The sequence below is a fragment of the Patiria miniata genome, unplaced genomic scaffold (genome assembly GCF_015706575.1).
Source record: "Patiria miniata isolate m_02_andy unplaced genomic scaffold, ASM1570657v1 HiC_scaffold_7, whole genome shotgun sequence".
In the NCBI taxonomy this organism is placed as follows: Eukaryota; Metazoa; Echinodermata; class Asteroidea; order Valvatida; family Asterinidae; genus Patiria; species Patiria miniata.
In genome coordinates this window covers 30,631,303-30,650,937 of record NW_024037074.1, presented here as the reverse complement: position 1 = coordinate 30,650,937, position 19,635 = coordinate 30,631,303, and the positions used below count along the sequence as shown (strand labels likewise).

Genomic DNA, 19,635 nt, shown 5'->3' with positions numbered 1-19,635 from the left:
TATTTCTTCCCCCAAGTCCCCAAGGGGCCAGCCTATTTTGTACCTGACTACCTGACTGACTGACTCAATGACTGTCACTTACGAATCAGACTTGCTTAATTCTCTACCAGGGGTGTGAGTGATGGGAGGGGTGTGACCACTGATAAAAATAGCTGAAAACAGCTGCTAAGGTGTAAAAAAGCTGAACTTTGGAAATCCCCTACTCTTTTGCGCACAACAAGTGAGGAAAAAAACCTGAAATCCTAAACAAAAAATGTTGAAATCGTCTTTAAAGCTGAGATTTGACACCCCTGCTCTACATAATTACTTATACCTAATACATCAATTACGGTCTATTCTGGCTTTGGCCATTAGCCCTGCCCACCTTTGGTTTGTGAACAAACATTTCTCACAGTGCTTTTGAACGAGTAAAGGCCGGTTCACACTTCATGTGAAGGCGAAGCAAAATTTGTGACATCAACAATAAGTTCGTCATAAGATGGAATTTTGCCCCGGGGTGATGTAAAAACACTTGGTATACATGTACAGTGTTTATACGTCGGTGAAGGGCAATACTTAGTTTGATTAACAATAAGTTCACAGCGTGTCCACCATTGTTGATGACATGAATATCGCTTCGCACTTGCTTTCGCTTGAAGTACGAACCGGGCTTTAGAGTGAGCTATCATGGTCACCTGACCAAAAAGAGCGATCTAATTGGTTAATGCGCACTGTATGACTGACAGGAAGAAAAGGCTAACCTTTGCTCTGGATGACGCCTTTCTCACACCAGGTGTCTCCGTTGTCCTGGGCTCTTTCCGTCCATCCTTGGGCTGCCTACTGAGCCTGCTCCCGGCACCGTTCCTGGGTTGGGTCTTGGGTACACGGGCCATGTCCCCGTTCACCTCGCCCCTCTTATGGGTGTTGGGTACCCGGGTACCCAGGTGAGGCGTCTGGGGGTCTGGGTGTCCAAGGTGGGTCCGGGTTGTTGGGGTCGTTGAGGGGACTACTTTGGAAGGTGCAGATTTGACCCTCTTCCGGTTCGGCAGGCTCTCGGAGTTGGCTGCCCCTGTCGGGCGGGGCAACTTGGAGGGGCTGGAAAAGTAAAAACGAGATCGGAACAATTAATTTAAGACTGGAATATCACAGCAAGTTGGATTAAACAATACATTCAACCACAGTTCAACCAATTCTTATTGAACACATGCTTGTCAAACCTGGTTGGACTAATCAGCTGTTTCAGGACGAGCTTACCAAGTTTGATTGCATCACTGGTTACCAATAGGTGCACACATTGTAATGTACAGCAGAGAGCCAGTGCCAAGAAGATTCACTTGGAAATCACAAAATAATAGGAAATTCCAAGATTTACAGGACTTTCTACAGTGTTTCCAAGTTTAAAATAAGCAAACTATAAAATACGGAAATCAGCTGATCCCAGAACCATTAAGAATGGGATTTGAAAATCACAGGCGTGTGGAAAAAAAGCACACTGAATTTTTCTAGGCGTGTGTTTTTTCTAGGTGTGTGATTTTCTAGGTGTGTGATCTGTGGTCCAGGGAAGTTCAGGCGTGCAATCATTCACACTTCTCGGGAAGCTTTTAGGTGTGCGATGGTGTGGGGGTGTGATCGCACGCTTCAAATCAGAAGGAGTGGATCACTTGCATTTATCCCAAAAGTGACCTACCGAAGTATTATCAACAAGCTTGCTTGGATTAAAGTTCTCACTGGTACTAAACACCCCAGGAAATTATTCTGTCTGGCTTGACGTCATTTGGAAGAAATGAGGTGGTTTTTAAGGATCAGCCAAGTGACTGATTTTTGGGATAAAAGAGTGCTATTGACGAAATCGTGTTTTGTGATCAAAAGGTTGCGCATAGTTTTTCACTGTTTTCTGGAAAAAAAGTGCAATATCCACTGAGCTGAAACCTCATCAGGTTAGGTTTTGAATATTCTTTTTTTTGATTTTGAGTGGTGTTATTATTGGAAAACAAATGATCCTACTAGTATATGCCGTTACAGAGACATTGCGTCCTTGAATGTGCCCAATCGGGCTACAAAATGCATTTATACGAAATGTTAATTGGAAAGAGCATTTTAAAGTAGGATAAAAATGTCCACACAACCATTCTTTAAAAGCTGGGTTTTTTTGGGTGTTATTATTGAGAGAACCATGCGAGAATGAATTTTGAGGGTTGAAATTTTGACTCTCAGAAATCAAGCTGTTGGGTGCGAGTTGTGAATCCTGCCGCACATGTTCCAACAGTGCATTGCATTCTGCGGACGTGCGGGAAACAACATTTGTGTATTGGTGCTGTGTGTATAATGTGTCACACACCCAATGTATATCGTGCTTTGAATGTAAAATACGTACGTGTATGCCACAAAATGTTTGCCCCATCAGAAGTAAACAACCGGGATTTTCGTCTTTTCTCAGGAACAGTGCGACATTAGGTAAATTTTTCTTTCAATCAGACCTTAGAAATAAGATAAGTAAACAATCCAAAACATAAATTTTGGGGGATTTCAGGACGTAATGCCCTTTAACTTTGACACATCAGATCACAAAGCCACAATACGTTATCAACCTCACCCCTGGGTCTGTTTCCTGAGTTCCCCTAGTGTGCTTGTGGGCGTCCCCTGCACCAGCCCCGCATGCCTCAGGGCGGCCTTGTTGATGGTATCACTCAGCATAGACACAGCCTCGGGGGTATCTGCGAACAATCGTGTAAAACGTTTGTAATTGAAAGTGAGATGTCAATATTCGGTGCAATTTAAAACCTTTCACGTCAAGGGTTATGAAGTGTAAAAGTAACTGTGTCACACAGAGTCACTGCACACACAAAACAGCACTGTGGAGAGCAGTGAAGCATGACTGAATCTGCCTGTTTGCCCTAAGCTCAACCACAGAAAAGAGTTGTGGAGTGTTTTGAAGTAATATCCATACTTCACATACAAATTCATCAAATGATTTGGAAGTGTGGGTGCTAGCTCTGTGGGCTATGTCTTATAATTTTATGGTAATTCTTAAGTAGTATTTTATAGCGAGCAATCAAGGAAATTTCTACTATTTGTATTTTTATGCACATATGAAGCAATAAACTATTCAATCAATCAATCAATCAAAATCACTTTGTAATAAGTAATGAGTAATAAGTCACCAGGGGTATTTTGGAGTAACAAGTCTTTAAGAGAATCTTACAAAATGGAAATTAATGAAAAATTTCTCGCTGGAAATCTGAATATGTTAAATTTCCTGAGCATTGTGTTCAAATCCACCTTGGCCATACTGTAGGGTTTCCCAATGTATATTATCTGAGGATAGGGGTCCTCTGTTCACATAATGAGCATCTATTTTCACTGTATAATTCGTCGCAGAGCTGACATACCAGCGAATCGACCATTCTGGCGATTTCGAGATTTTGTTAATTTTAGGGTTTATGAAGGTTGCTCTTTCAAGTATTTATGCCAAAATTCTTAATTTTTGTCTGGATTTTGAGATTCGGAGCCCCCCCCCTGTGGCAAATCAGTCACAAAAACAAATCCATAATTTGACATAGTGACGAATACAAAGTTTCACTGGTAACCAGCTTATCTAAGGTGTGCGTTTAAAGTACCATTTTTACTATTTTATTCCGAGTGTACACTAAAAGGGTTATTATCAAAACATTAAGGGTAAAATATGGCGCCCAGAAAAATGTCCAACTTCAAACGCGAATTACTCGAAACAAGGTTTTCGCTTATTCGTCGGTATGTCAGCTCTGCGACGAATTGTGTGGTGCTGCTAGTAGCCTCCTTACCAGTTGACATATTGTTCTTCAGCGTGCCTCCCGCAGGCAGCCTGATGGGAGTTTCATTCTGCGATCCCGAGGCTGGCTCGAAAGAGACTGGCGGAGTCGGGGGTAGTAGCTCCAGACCAAGAGACTGAAAGATGACAAATAAACACTAACTGTAACTGGACGCCATGACAACTATTCAAGACATGTGTTTGCCTGGTTCTAGAAATACCCGGTAAATGTCCACCCCTAAACTGTCTGACCTTAAAGCCTTTAGTCACTGAAGCGCCTACTGCCCTGCCTATTGACCCTCTCATAGACAGCCATCTTAGTAGGAAAATTACAACTGCGGGTTCAACGCCATCAGGTGTGTGCGCGTGCAGTGTGCAAAATGTTCAAAACACGCAAGCATGTTGCTCGAAATTTCTTCAACATACAGCGCAGCCGATGCGGGTCAAGAAATTTTGGCGCTCAAAATGCTGATGCACGTGACAATCTGTAGGAGGTGACGTCATTTGAGAGAGACCTATTACCCACTGTACAGCGCCTGAAACTGCCCGAGCACTCTATGGTTTTACTGATTCTTCAGTGAATAAACACAATGTAATACAATGTAGTACAGGTGCTAATGGGTTAAAGGTATAGTCCATCATTTGTAATTAGTGCATTTTGTTCGTTTGAAGCAACAAAAGTGTTCAAAATCTAATGAAGGGTACTGAGCAACTAACCTGATGAAGTTTCAGCTAAGCTTCAGCTGTATATTCCGAGAAAAGCAGCATTCTAGGATCTCAATTTCAAATCAAAAGTTACTGAATCATGTTTTGAATTGTTTTGAATTGCAGCTATACGCGGCGTCGCGCACTGATCCGACGAATTATAACAACGGCGCGCGCGTGTGCGTCGTTCCAATGCTTGCGCCCGCTGCGCCGAATAACAAAACGAACTACTAATTTAAATTTTCCTACGGTGCTTCTTAAGAATCACCGTTGGAAATGCCTTCTTTCGTTGATTTCTTCAAAATGACAGCTTCCCAGAAAGAATAATTTCACAGGGAGTTTAGTTCCCTTACTATCTTTCAACCAAGTTTGTTTTTCAACAGTAATTAAGCCAGTTACTTTTCAGATGGCTGCAAATGATGGACTATAGCTTTAAGATTGGTATTTTGGAAAGGAAAGTCTCTATCGCTAGGTCGGTCACACCACGAAGTGACATACTACGTTAGTTGCCACACCACAAAGTAATCCTGTTCACAAAGGCCATAGACAACCATAGAGCTATATTAAATTAATACTACAGCGCTGACTCGTGTACAAAGTGATGCCTGCTGGGCGCATCCATATTTGTGCACAAAGCTATGGAAAACTCAAAATTTTGTACGGCTTTTGTACATGTTTTTGTATATCTGCGTTTGTATTCTATACAGGTGCGTTACCGAAAGTTGAACGCCCAAAACCGAAACGCACAATCAGCAAATGAGCGTTTCGTTTTGCTCTGCGCAAATGTCTGAGCCCAGAACGGCTTAAAAGGGTCTCCGCGAGCAAGAATGAGCAGTTACCGCTCTATTAAGTTTTTATAGCTCTATGTAGACAACACATCACTTTGTGGTGTGGGCAAAGCTATCGTATTCGCCACTTTGTGGACCACCTCGTGAATACCTACACTGAGTTGGAAGGACCTGCGTGTGTCTTTCCTACTAGGCGTCTTGCCTTCCTGGATCTGCTTGTGGAGGCGACTCACTGACGACTTCAGCTCAGGGAGAAGTTTGTTGGTCAGAGTGGACCTGTGTGGATTCAAGGACAAATAAAGTGAAAAACCTAAAGGAAACATGCAGTCAAAAATTTTCATAACGTATTTTATTTTATATATACATTCATTTATGTGTATTAAATGTGAATTAAAAGCAGAACTGGTTCTGGTGTACGTTTAGTGTGGTAATTTGCCGTCCAAAATTGAACCCCCCTTTTTGATTTTCGCGGCAACTCCAAATGAGGGCGCTGTTCATGACGTAAACAAAGGCAGAGAAATCCAGAGCCCGTAAATGACGTCTGGGTACGAGACGGATTAGCGAAGCTACTGTGCTGTGTGTATGACACTGTATGTGCAGCCGCCGCGTACCCGTACGTGGCATTATATATATGCACACGTACGAATGTGTCTACATGTACATGTACGTACATGCACATGTGGACGTGCCACGGTGCCACCGTTGTCAAATGAAAACAACGACGACCGTCATGACCGTGAAAGTTCCAAAGACTCTTCCTCTTCTTTCCTTAGCGAATCTGATGAAAATGGTACAGATTCGTCCGATTCGAATCAGAGTTCTAATGATTCAGACAATGACTCGATGTTTTTTTAGGGGCATGCCCAAGTTGCTGTACAGTCCAGCATCAAAGCACGACGGCTCAAAGTGCAGCGCAGAGGGCCGCGAACTCACTGGGCCTGGACCACTTTGCTCTGGTATTTACCTTCACTTTGGCTCTTCAAATGCTCCAATATTTCGGATTTACTGGAAACAAATGAAGGCTTACTCCATCCTTGGTAGTTTTGCTACACCCAGCAGTCACACACCTTGTTGGCATGGCCGAAAATTGGGTGATATTTCTTCTCGATTCCGAACGAAACACCAGAAAAACTTTCAGTGCCGCAATGTATATGTACATGTACATTATGATGCACGCCACCGTGCCGGTGCCCCCCTGCAGCGCGGCAAGTCTCTCCCTTGATTTGCGTCATACCCCTCGTGAAGTTTTATGTTAATGAAGCTTCCCTTTGTGGGGCGGAGTAGTTTAACCAAACATGTTCACAAATTATTTTCCCCCATTTATCCCAGAAAATAAAGACCGCCATACACAAAATATTGTTAAGAATATCATCCTTTATTGATTTAAGCCAAAAAAATGCAATCAAAATTTTATTTCATGTTCCCTTTAAACACATTATACCGTAATACACAAATATAAATTGAGGGTGGATAGTCAATTTTAGCTCCCTGAGGTACTGGAAGTTGACAAACTAGTCTGTCAACGTACATTACACAGACAACAAAAAATTAAAAACCGTGCTGCTCGACTCATCTTCTCTGTCTAATGCGTCGTGGATGCCACCTCTCTCATCACCAATCTTCACTGGTTACCCATCGAGCAGCGGATATCATTGAAAGTTCTCTTGATGGTGTACAAGTGCCTAAACGATATTTCTCCTCCTTAATTGTGTGACTTACTCACTGTGCATCAACCAGGCAGTGCGAGACTAAGATCTTTCAATGATAAACCTTTTCTATCTATTCCTGCAGGTTCAAAATCCCTCGAGGATAAATCTTTTTCAACAGCAGGCCCCAAACTATGGAACACTATTCCCATCAACATCAGGGATGCTTCATCTCTCACCATGTTCAAGAAACGTCTTAAAAGCTTCTTATCCATGTTATCCTAGTCTTTCCTTGTACAGCACTTTGATCTATCTTGTAAAAGCGCTTTATAGATACATATACATTTATTATTATCATTACCGAGGGGAGATGATATCGACTATCCACCAGAATTAAACCATGTTATATTTGTTATATACTTATAACTCATACATATTCACCAAAATTTCATCAAGTTACGCATCAGAAATCTGGGTAAAACGTTGCTGTTCATGTGTTCCATCTTTTCATGTAGCTAGGGCAATGGTTGCGTGTGCACCATTCCCCTCGATTGTTTTGTAAAGCACATGCATAGCAGACTAGCTGTACTATCATGCATATTCACCTCGTGCATGAGTCGTCGTGTGTGCGCTTGGTAATTGTCTACTTAGTGTTGTGCCGAGTGATTGTGAGAAAAAAAAATTTACAATTATACAAACACTTGAGTGTACAGTGTTTATAAAACATACGTCATACAGCGGTAAAACCCAATACTGAAATGACGTCAGCCAGACGCATATTCTATTTTATGAAAGGATTCTTTCTGTAATTAGCAGGAAAGATCAGCAACAACTTCAGATGTAACAGAACTCAAGACGACAAACGGCTTACCTCATGGCCTGGGTGTTTGCCAGGTGTGCGTGATGGGTGTGAACCTGGGTCACTAAATCGGGGGAAAGGTCCTCAAAACTGGGCATGGGTGCTGAGGACAAACAAAACAACACACATGTAAATCTAGTGTAGTGTTTTTGGTCTTCAAATCAAGCTCCGGAGCTCAGTCAAGCGGATGGAATAAAGACATCTGTAGACAAACAGCTTTGGCACATGACATTTTTAAACTACCATATCTTTGAGACAAAATATAATCAATAATAAGATCAACATTTTAATACCATTGAATTGAATTTTTGAAATATGCTCAACAAGCAGGTGCAAATTGCTGTCAAAAGTGGGTTTCCTTCTTGTTTGCACCACCCTGTCCATCAATATCTTCAGCACTGACAAATCTGACAAGATTTTACCTTGTTGGATGGTCTCCAAGTAAAGATACAGAGACATGTTCCACAACTGGATTAGTGTCAGAAGACTCAACTTGCCTCCCTCGTAGGTGTTGCCAACATTCCGCTGTAAAAAAATATGAAACAAAAGAATTACACATCAAACGCAGAGGCTACTTCACTGTTTAAAACAAAATCTGTATAAGTGTGATTCTTTCCCCATTGACTGTAATTATTAGATGGACACACCGGTATATTAATGTACATGTATGTCTATTTTTTAATTTTTATTTTTAATTTTTTTTAGTCCCAGCAGACTCTATTTCTAAGGTTGGTTTTCCTCGAGTGTTGACAGAAGGGTGGATGTGGGGAGGGGGGGGGGAGGGGGGGGTAGTGTCGCATTCTCATGGTTCTCCTCTACCACGTTTTTAAATATCTCTATTTTACCTATTGTATTGGATGTGAACTTTTAATGTATTTTTATAGTTTTGATTTTTCTAGTGGCACTATCATTGTGAATTGATCTGTGTTTTGTATGTATGTATGTATGTATAGTCTTAATTAAGTCATGTAATTTTAATAATGTTTTAATTGATAGATGGCCCATTGAAAATCATCTGTCAGGTGACATGGCTACCATCTGTAAATAAAGCTATTATTATTATTATTATAAACAAGTTTCCATTCATCTAACCACCCTGAATCCTTCAAAATTGGAGGATTGAGGTTACACGGCCAAAGTGCATTACTGATTTCGTAGGATGCACTTTGTCAAGGTCTTGGGCCGGACCTTGTTTTGTTTTTGCTCAACCATGCATAATTATAGGCCTGGATTATGCTTGAAATACTCTGTACTCAGACCAGCAAAAATTGAAAAGCGTATTGATAAAAGAAAAAGTGGTATTTATTGAGCCCAGATGACCTACCCTTTGTAGCTCTTGTTGGCACTCTCGTAGCAGCAGCTCGGGGACTTGTACGTTGATCTCCCCGGCATCAAGTCGGTACTTGTTCTCAGCTTCTTGTAAGACAGATGACGTCACGTCCCGCTCCGCTGATTGGCCGACGTAGAATGCATCAACTGCCTTCCACAGTTCACGCACCTGAGAGTGAATGCGATTTGGGGCTTTACTTTGAGGATAACACAAAGTGGGAGAGGTCTGCAGATACGCCATGTGATATGACTTGCACTTGTTCAGGGTTCCCACAGAAATCTTACAATGAAATGCCATGTCTTTTCCATGACTTTTCCCAGGACAAAATAAGTGCTTTCCATGACATACTTCTAGACTGTTTGGGCATCTTAGGAGACTCTTTACAATACATTAGATTGAGATAATTAGTGCTGTGCATGGCCGGAACTAGGACATTAAAGCTATAGTCCATCATTTGCAGCTATACGAAAAGTAGCTGGCGTAATTATTGTTGAAAAACATACTTGGTTGAAAGATAGTAAGGGGACTAAACTCCCTGTGAAATTATTCTTTCTGGCAAGCTGTCATTTTGAAGTAATCAATGAAAGAAGGCCTTTCCAACGGTGCTTCTTAAGACGCACCGTAGGAAAATTTAAATTACATGTAGTAGTTCGTTTTGTTATTCGGCGAAGCGCGCGCAAGCATTGGCACGACGCACACGCACCCCCGGTTGCTATAATTCGTCAGATCAGTGCGCGACATCGCGTAGCTGCATTCGGCTCAGCGAGAACGTGTCTCGGACGCTGAATTCAGGCGCAACTCAAAACATGATTCAGCAACTTTTGATTTGAAATTGAGATCCTAGTATGCTGTTTTTCTCAGAATATACAGCTGAAGCTGAGCTGAAACTTTATCAGGTTAGTTGTTCAGTACCCTTCTTTAGATTTTGAGCACTTTTGTTGCTTCAAACGAACAAAATGCACAAATTACAAATGATGGACTATACCTTTAAACTAAGCACATGCACTACAGTGACACTGGAGCTAGAAATCTAGATAAATTATGCATAAAGAAGAAGTGTTGGAAGATTGTCATAATCAAATATTACGCATCATCACATATTGGATGTGCAGAATTTTATGAAATTACTTTAAATATCACTTTTTCCATGATTCTGTGAAAAATAACAAAATTCCTTGACCTTTCCAGGACTTTCAATGATTGCTGTAAATTTCATGACTGTACTGCATGACAGTGTTTCCCCTGCCCATTCAAACGTGAGGTGGCCCACCTCGCTACTTTCAGTGACCACCTCGCTCAATTTTTGCCAATATCACCACCTCGCTGTGAAGATTGGCAAAAAAGGAAATATCGATTGAAAAATTTTCATTTTGTGTAATATAAAAGCATTTTCCTTTACCTCCATGTATCAAGAACTCACAATTTTGATGTGTTTTTGGAATCATCGCGCATTTTTGTGAGCGCTCCATTCTTTTCAGTTTGCAGACTGTATAAATTTCATTTCAATCATTAACTTGAATTGTTACCACCACGCTCAGTTCATTAGCCAGGGGAAACACTGCTGCATGAACCCTGCTTGTTTCAGACTGGTATTCTGGAGTCGTGCTTTACTATTTGAAACAGTAAAGAGTATTTACTAAATAAAGCAGACCCATTTTTTGTATTCATATATTTTATGATGGGTATTGAGCTTTATCAAAATTTGTTCAACTATCAATAAAACTAAAGTTTTTGGGTCAATAGCCATACACTGAATACAATGAGAAAATCTCCAGATTCAACATTTTACCTTTTGAATTTTCTGTGTTCGTTTGACGGCGTGCATTTGGCGTTCGCCATCCGTCATGCCACCCGATCGCCGTCTCCTACCTACAGGGCTCCCTCTAGCCTGGGCTTGGTCGTAGGAGGCCGCGAGGCAGTCACGGATATCGTGCTCTAGGTCCCGTAGCTGTTTGGTTAGGCTACGGTGTTCCTTCACAAGTTCACTGCACGGGACATCAGATAGAACGAAAGTGCACGTTAGTACAGTGGAACGCCGCTATAACGAACTTCATGGGATCCACAGAAAGTGTTTGTAATAACGATCGTTCGGTATAGCAATTTTGAACTGCTGGTACCCTCTTTTGACCAACAGTGAACTGGCGAATTCCTCACATTCCGCGGCCGCACGAGGAGTCGTCAGGAAACTTTAGCAACGGGTGGTTTTCCCTTTTATTCCTTGGGGAAATAATAGCCATCTATCGCTCTTCAACATTCAAACACGATGTAACTATGGGTCGTTTGATGTTCGGGAATTAATAGTGTTTTAATACATGTACAACCAGTATTTTTTTTGTTAATCTATTGACTTTTTTCAACAACGATGTTCGGTATGTTTTGTACATTAAAACCGGGAGCCAAGCATGATGTTCGGTACAGCCAAAGGTTCGGTATAGCGGTGTTTGGTATAGCGGCGTTCCACTGTAGTTGGTTTGTAATTATGTGCATCTGTGATGGGTGCGCACAAGCGTTAACACGACGCACACGGATGCTTGGTTGCTATTATTTCATCAGTTCTTTGGTTGCCACATAGCTGCAATCAGCAGAATTAGAACGTGTCCCGGATGCTGATTTTGGGCGCAATTCAAAACATGACCCGGAAATGTTTGTATTGAAATCGAGATCCTAGAATATTGTTTTTTCGGAATATACATCATGCACAGAGCTAAAACTTCATCAGGTTAGTTGTTCAGCACCCTTCTTAAGATTCAAACGAAATATATGCACAAATGACAAATGATCTTCCCGACCTTGAAGTGTAAAAAAGGTAGGAGTAACGACACTGAAAGATTGACGGTTGCAGTTGATCGGAAATACTCCAGAGTCTATCGGATGGAAAACCAATTCACAAAGTTGGCCTGACTGAAACCAAAATCTATGTGGGTCAACCGGAGTTGCCCCTATTTGGTTCTGTGTGACTCTGAAATGCCATTTTGAAATGGGTGTCACTGACTGACTGACTGACTGGGTCCCTATGTATAACAATGTCTCAAACTAAAACTTTTGGGCACAGCTCAACGAAGCAAGCCTGTCAGGGCCCAATTTCATAGAGCTGCTTAAGCAAAACATTTGCTTAAGCACGAAAAAAATGTTGCTTAGTAAAATTAGGTTACCGGCCAAAACTCCATGTGATGTACATTGCTTGTGACTGGTATTTAGCTGTTGTTTACTTAGCATAACAATCACATGGAGTTTTGGCCGGTAACCTGATTTTATTAAGCAAGACGTTTTTGTGCTTAAGCAAATTTTGTGCTTAAGCAGCTGCCCAGGCTTGCTTCGTTGAGCTGTGCCCAAAAGTTTTAGTTTGAGACATTGTTATACATAGGGACCCAGTCAGTCAGTCAATCAGTGACACCCATTTCAAAATGGCATTTCAGAGTCACACAGAATCAAATAGGGGCAACTCCGGTTGACCCACATAGATTTTGGTTTCAGTCAGGCTAACCTTGTGAATTGGTTTTCCATCCAATAGACTCTGGAGTATTTCCGATCAACTGCAACCGTCAATGAAATTGGCCCCAGCTGGTTGTAGGTTATCATTAGTTTAGGACCCCATATAAGAGCGCTAACAGACACTTTTATGATTTGGAACTTACCAACATCGTTACCAGCAGGAAAATTACTTTACAGTTTTCAGTCCGCTAAAATACCATTTTGAATATCAGCAGGCTTAATTTTGTAGAAAGAGGGCAGGGTTATTATTGATGAGGAAAATTATGGGGTAAAATGTTGACCGCGCCTGAACTGCTGTGACTCGCGTGTCTAAGTGCTAAAACGGGTAAGAGAGTCACAATATTTTCCAAAGTGGGCCCACTAATCAAAATTTCAAAAACCTATAGTAAATAAAAGACTGCTTGGGGCTGCAAAATTCATTTTGGAAAATTTGACAGTCATTTGCAATTAAGTCATTTTTTGAATGGAACAAGTAAAAAACAGAGGTGTCCTAAACTGCATGTACACGATTTACTGCTTGTAGTTTCAAACTTGAAATCAAAATTTTACAGCAAGCATCAGAGGAAGAGTTGTGGACGAACAATCTCAACTGCTCTTACTTGGCAAACTGCTTCCACTCCCTGTGTAGCAGCACCATGAGCTGTGCCTTGTCTAAGAATCGCCTGCGGTGTCTGATGGAGGCAGCCTGAGTCGTCCTGAGCATGATGTGGCCCAGATGGGATACGGCCGGGAGAAGCTTGGGTCTCTGAAGAATCTCCCTGTCCTTCTTGCCTGTGAAGTAAAGAGTGCATAATGTCACCAAACAGGCTGTAAAATATAGCTTTTATCACATTCATACCCAGGTCCTTTTTGCTAGGAACCATCCTCAATCCTCCAACGTTTTCATACGTTCAAATGAAGGATACCCATTGCCTCAATCCTTCAAAGTCCTCCTCTTCTTGGTACTTGCTTGGTTCTTCTCCTAAATACTCTACAGGGGAGTTTTAACAGGAGGCCAGAAACACAGAGGCAAACCCCTTCTCTTAGCGATAAGTGTCACTGGGTTCTTTAACATGCATTACATTACACAACACCCGGGGCCTACCGCTTTACATCCCGTCCGAAGGACGAAGCAATAATGGTTAAGTGCCTTGCTTAAGGGCACAAGTATCCAGACCCAGGCTCGAACCCACATTCTGCTGCCTCTGAAACAACCTCCAAAATCAACTGGGACTGAATGTCAATGTGCCCTCAATCCTTCACAATCCTCCAAAATGGTATGTTGCATTCATCCTCAATCCTCCACAATCCTCCAAAACCGCCTGAAGGACTTTGGAGGATTGAGGAGGGTTAAGGGTTAGCCTTTCTACAGTTTTTCCTTTGCCTGGGTCAAAATGTGAGGTCCTCTAACTTCCTTTGATTTGTCAATCCTGTCAGTGAGCAGTTTGCAGCAGTTTTATTCATTTTTTATCTTTCTAAAGTTTTTAAGATTATAGAAAAGTACTAAAATCTACTCCGTCTCATATGCCCCGCTTTAAGTCTTTTTCCAAGACCAATAAGTACAATGGAATGTAACGTGGTAGATTTAAACTGTCTCTTCATTTAAAGGGAAGATACAACATTTGCAAACATCAAAAAACGAAACGATCAAATGATCACGAAATACCTTACTGGATTGTTAGGGAATGACAGTCCAAAGCATCCTGTAAAATCGTGGCTCCTGGTTTGCTGACCTTTTCAAGAAAACTTGTATTTTTCCAACGCTGATTGGCCGACCAGCGTTGGAGAAAACTGGCTTTCTCCAAAAACTGCTCCTAATTTAGTTATTCCGCATTTTCTTTGCAATTGATTACACACCTGTGAAGAGGTACAAGCCAGCTAGACCGATTCTCTGACCTTACAATTCCCCAAAGTCTATAAATTGCTCCATTTCATCTTAAGAGGGGTCAGGGAACCAGACTACAAGAACATTGTTGGTTTCTTGGATTTTCCAGCATCTCCGAACCCAAAACGTGAAGCAGGTCAATTTAACAGTATTTGCTATAACATACTAATCCATCAAATCCATTTATTTTTGAAAATTGCAGCAAAAGCAAATGTTGTACATTCCCTTTGAAATATGAAGCATCCAACTCACATTAAGCAATCCGATATTCAAGTGGTTGCAGATTTGAATTCAACTTTAAATATTTTTTCATTTAACACCCGAAAATAGAAACATTGCAAGTATGAGTTCCGCTTAATACAAAAAGCATTGCGCAGTAAAACAGTTCATTATTTGTGAGGCGTTCTGGCAAACTGAGACAGAACTGGGCAGAGGTCGCAATGAGGGTTTGCGGGTATTAAGAAAGAGAATAAATTCTCCTTACAATACTGTTTGTTGCACTTCAATCGGACATTCCATTGACAAGTTATGGCTGTTTAAAGTTCGCATTTATCGATGTGACAAAAAAAAAAAAAAAATGCTGAGAAAAAGACCTTTAAAGCTTCGGCCTGTGCCCAGTTCCGTCTCATTTTGCCAGAACGCCTCACATTTCATTTCATTGTATTCATCTTATTTTGTGGCCTGAAGGCCAAATTACATGAGACAATGACAGATATGTAATATCAAAAACTGTATTAACAGCACCATTATAATTGAGATTTGAAGGTTTGCATGGTGGAAAGATACTAAGACAAGATAAGTTTGCGGTAGCACCTAATCTCTTTTGTGAGTATGTGTGAATCTGAAAAGAACCAGAGGGACTCAACGTTTCGAACAGTATGCTCGAACTGTTTATGCTTATAACATCGCATCATCGTTGGAATCCCTCATTCTCCTGACGACGGGCAGAGCATACTGTTCAAAATGTTAAGTCCCTCCGGTTCTTTTCAGAACCACACATACTCACAAAAGAGATTTATTCACGTGGTGCTACCGCAAACTTATCTTGTCTTACCATTATAACCGAAGGATACTTTACCATTCTCTTGCTTGACGACTTTGAACAGGACGTACTGTGAAAAGTGCATTAGGAGAGAGTAGAACCTATCACCGCCAGGCGACATGAACAGCGATGGTACAATCCGAGGCAGGTTAGCAGATGGGTCCTCCTGCAATACCAAAACACATGGACATGATAAAAGGGCTCATGAAGTGAATATTTCTTAGGAACATATTTTTTTAATCCTCTTAAAGGCAATATACAATATTTGAAAACATCTAAAAGCAAAACCACCAAATTAGTATGAAATACCTGAATGGACTGTTAGTGAATGACAGTCTTAAGCATCCTGTGAAATCATGGCACCTGGTGTGCTATAATTTTAAAGAAAGGTAGTATTTTTGTATCAATTTCCAATGCTGGTCGATCAGCTGACCAGCGTTGGAAAAAAACTGGCTATTTTTCAAACACTGCCCCAAATTTACCATATTTTTAGTTTGCATTTTGTTTGCAATCGATTACACGCCTATAAACGGGAAAAAGCCAGCTTACAATTCCCCGATGTCCAAAAATTGCTCCGATTCATCTGAAGTGGGGTCAAGGAACCAGACTACAAGAACAGGATTATTTTTCTTGGTTTTTCCAGCATCTTTGAACTCAAAACTTCAAACAAGTCAATGTAACAATATTCACTATATAATACTTACCCCCAATCCATCCTTGTCTGGAAATTACAGCAAAAGCAATTGTTGTATATTCCCTTTAAGTGTATGAAAACTAATTGATATTCCTTTTTGGTGCAATTGTTGAAAAGTGAAATTCTTTCAACATTCAAAATTGTTCATGCTTTTCCGGACAACTGAGGGCGCAGTTGTCGTGACGTCATTTTTGGGAGACACTGTTCCGATTGGGTGTTTTTCTGTTAAAATAGTGAACCCCCAAAAAATGCTCATTGAAAACATTTGTGAGAAAAAGTGTGCTCATTGGCTTACTGCCATGAACAGGCACAGCAACGAATCACTAATGAAAAGAAAGTTTACGACGGCGAAATATCCAAAATATGTCTGATATGACATCACACTTTCGCTCATGAATATGGAAATTCGCATCAGCATAACAAAAGGGGTGTGAGTGACCACTGATAAAACAACAGCTGAAAAAGGTGCAAAAAAAGCTGAACTTTGGAAATCTCCTATACTTTTGTACACAGCAAGTGAGGGGAAAAAGCTGAAATCCAAAACAAAAAGAAAGCTGACATCAGCTTTAAAACTGAGATTTCACACCCCTGTAAAAACTAAAAAGGCACCAAAATACCCTTGAAAATGGCGAAATGAAAATTGAAAATAAAAATTAAAGGGACACAATGGTACATTTTCAAGGAGTGCGTTAAAAACATATACATTTCATGGGCCCTTTAAAGTTAACGCATTCCCACGGTCCCACTCTCTCATTGGGAAATGTTAGAAACAAATTCAAAAATACCTAAGACAGTTTACCCATTTCCATTGGTCGAGAGTCTGTCACACGGTCAGTCTTAAACAAATGATAAAGACACGGCTGGCTAGTCTTACAATGACATTTGGACTACTGTGAAATACAGTGCTTTTTACCGTTTTATTGGTTGAAATTTCACTATCCTCACGTAGGTACAATGTATGCGGGATACTACCAGTCAGTCAGTATCTCAAAATCCGAAATTCACAATGCACTCGCCATAGCGTCAAATGATGTGCAGTACGCGCGGCGTGCATGCCAATCTCAATAAAAAGAGTTGTTAATGTATTTATATTAACTCGCAAGCTAGACACTCCATTATATAGTTGGAGAGGTGTTTCGAAAAACAGAAACTAAAATTTTCAGACAAAATCGGTGGAAATTATAAATTTTTGACTTGTTTCGACTTTTGGAACAAATTGTTTTGATTTTTGTGACCGAAAAGGTATAAATACATTTATGAATGGGAATAAATACCCTATGTGCTTGGTCGGTATTAAACACTATGATCTGATACATGATACCCTGAGGAGACATGTGCATAATAGAACAAAAAGATTGTACACGTCTCCACCGGGCAATTTCTACCAAGGGCGGATCCAGGGGGGGGCAAAAGGGGGCCATGCCCTCCCCCCCCCCCCCAAAAAAACCGAATCCAATTTATTAATTTTTTTAGTGACTTCGCAATAAAGGCATGGCAATGAGTACACCACTTTCTTTTCCTCAAAAAACATTGGTTAAAGTGGTCAGAAATTGCCTCAGATCGCACCACAGAGCATCTAGAATCCAAAAAAATTTCGGGGCCCTTAAGCGGGCCCCAAACTCCACGCCGTAATTTGTTTGGACACACTTTCTGAGGATCAACATTTGTTTGCCCCCCCCCCCCCCAAAAAAAATTGAGCTCTGGATCCGCCCTTGATTTCTACAGGTGAATACATAGAACTACAGAAGGTTATCACGAAATAGATATTGTACTCCAGAATTGGGAATCTCCAGGGTGTGTTGATCAAGGAATGCTGAGTCAAATTTATCAAGTCATCATCCCCTCACGGATGAACGACGATGGGGATGAACAAGTCAAACATGGCAAGCCTCCTTTGTTGATATGTCATTGAAATGTTGATGGTTGCCAATAAAAAGTATTATATCTGGAGTCGTTAATATGAAGAGTATTATAAATAGTGTTTGGAATACATGTAGTAAATAAGAAAGTGCTAGGAAAAATCCAACTGATTTGCAACATAATAGTCGCAACATCTAAATTGCACTTCAATCCTACAGCCTATGTGTCAGTTGCGATTGTGTTGTGAACGCCTTAGATATCCACAGGTTCAACAGAATTTCTGCAACACAGCAATCGCTTTGAGACAATCTCCATAGCCCTGCGACGGTACGACTGTTTGAAGAGACAGTAAATGAAGACATTGAGGGCGCTGTTGCAGTAGACCAGCCACACCGCCACGAATTCCAGCCAGCCGGGAAGATCAACCCCGGCTAAGGATTCCACAGATCTGTACAGCATCGATGGCGTAAAACATCCGGCTAGTGTCAGGGTGACAACCAGGAAGGCCTTCAGGGCTCGATTGTCGTAAAAGCTCGGGTTCGCGTTCCGACGGTTGGGGTCGATTCGGCGGGCTTGCTCTCGGCTGATTTTAATCAAGCGGTGATAAACACGGATCATAATGGACACAGGCAAAATAACCAGGACTATCAGGAATATGACACCTCCATATTTACTTGTCATTCTGAGAAAACAGACAGCTGAGGAATCCAAATACTCTGAAGGTATCTCAAATATGAACTGGAGACTTATGGAGTTAAACACAGACAACACCAAGAACACGAGCACTAGTGCAAGAATGCGGTGTCGGCTGCACCAGACTGGGAACTGGAATGGCCGGGTGACAGCGATATATCGCTCGAGGTTTAGAAGGACCACCGAAAACACGGACATGAAGGAAACTACCATCTGTACGACTGGCATTAGTTGGCAGCAGATTCGGCCGCAGGGCCATCTATCCACAGCCGAAGCCACGACGCCGAAAGCTGACGAGAAGCCAATGAAGAGATCCGAAACTGCTAGAGTTATCATCAAGACCTTGGTGCTCTCTGCCAAGTCGGAGACGTGGCGAGTGACGGCAATGGAAAGGAGACTGCCAGCTATGATCAGAACTCCGAGACAGATGATAAAAGTGGTGCGCAGAGCAACCAGAACCGGCGACAGCGACAGCTCGGAGGGCTCTGTGGACGAACTGTTCATTCTGATGCCTCCAAACAGCACAAGTAGAAATGAAAATCTTTACTGTTTTATCTCCGCGTGCAGATGAGAGACAAGTTGTTAACCTGCTTGGCCCCTGATCATGTTCTTCCAATCTGAATCAGTTGTAAGTTTCCGATAACTGTAGATTGGAGAAATGACTTCAACTTATTACATGCTATAATCACTCGTACTCTCCAGTGCAAGTTCAAAACTCAACAAACTTGTAGATGTCAAATCCTAGTGTAACAAAAAGGTCCGGTGAGAAAAATTGCGCCTGTTTGTCTGCGAATGTTTTTCTCATGGACTGCTTTCAATTGTAGTGAAAGTGTCCCACTTGTTGTCTAGGCTCATCATATGATACTAGGCAAATTGTCCAATTCACACAGTGACAA

At 41.3% G+C, this 19,635-nt stretch overlaps 1 protein-coding gene across 4 annotated transcripts in view; it reads right to left on the bottom strand.

Annotated features, from left to right (window-relative positions):
- LOC119744812 overlaps window positions 1-19,635 on the bottom strand; it is a 49,402-nt gene that overhangs the window by 4,679 nt on the left and 25,088 nt on the right. For all 4 annotated transcript variants that reach the window (XM_038220961.1, XM_038220963.1, XM_038220960.1 and 1 more), the window contains exons 5-14: window positions 15,529-15,658; window positions 13,186-13,357; window positions 10,884-11,079; window positions 9,089-9,262; window positions 8,187-8,289; window positions 7,777-7,867; window positions 5,415-5,535; window positions 3,780-3,903; window positions 2,573-2,693; window positions 741-1,074 (exon numbers count right to left, since the gene is read on the bottom strand). In XM_038220961.1, the coding sequence (XP_038076889.1) occupies window positions 741-1,074; window positions 2,573-2,693; window positions 3,780-3,903; window positions 5,415-5,535; window positions 7,777-7,867; window positions 8,187-8,289; window positions 9,089-9,262; window positions 10,884-11,079; window positions 13,186-13,357; window positions 15,529-15,658 (1,566 nt within the window). The remainder of the gene's footprint in view (window positions 1-740; window positions 1,075-2,572; window positions 2,694-3,779; window positions 3,904-5,414; window positions 5,536-7,776; window positions 7,868-8,186; window positions 8,290-9,088; window positions 9,263-10,883; window positions 11,080-13,185; window positions 13,358-15,528; window positions 15,659-19,635) is intronic.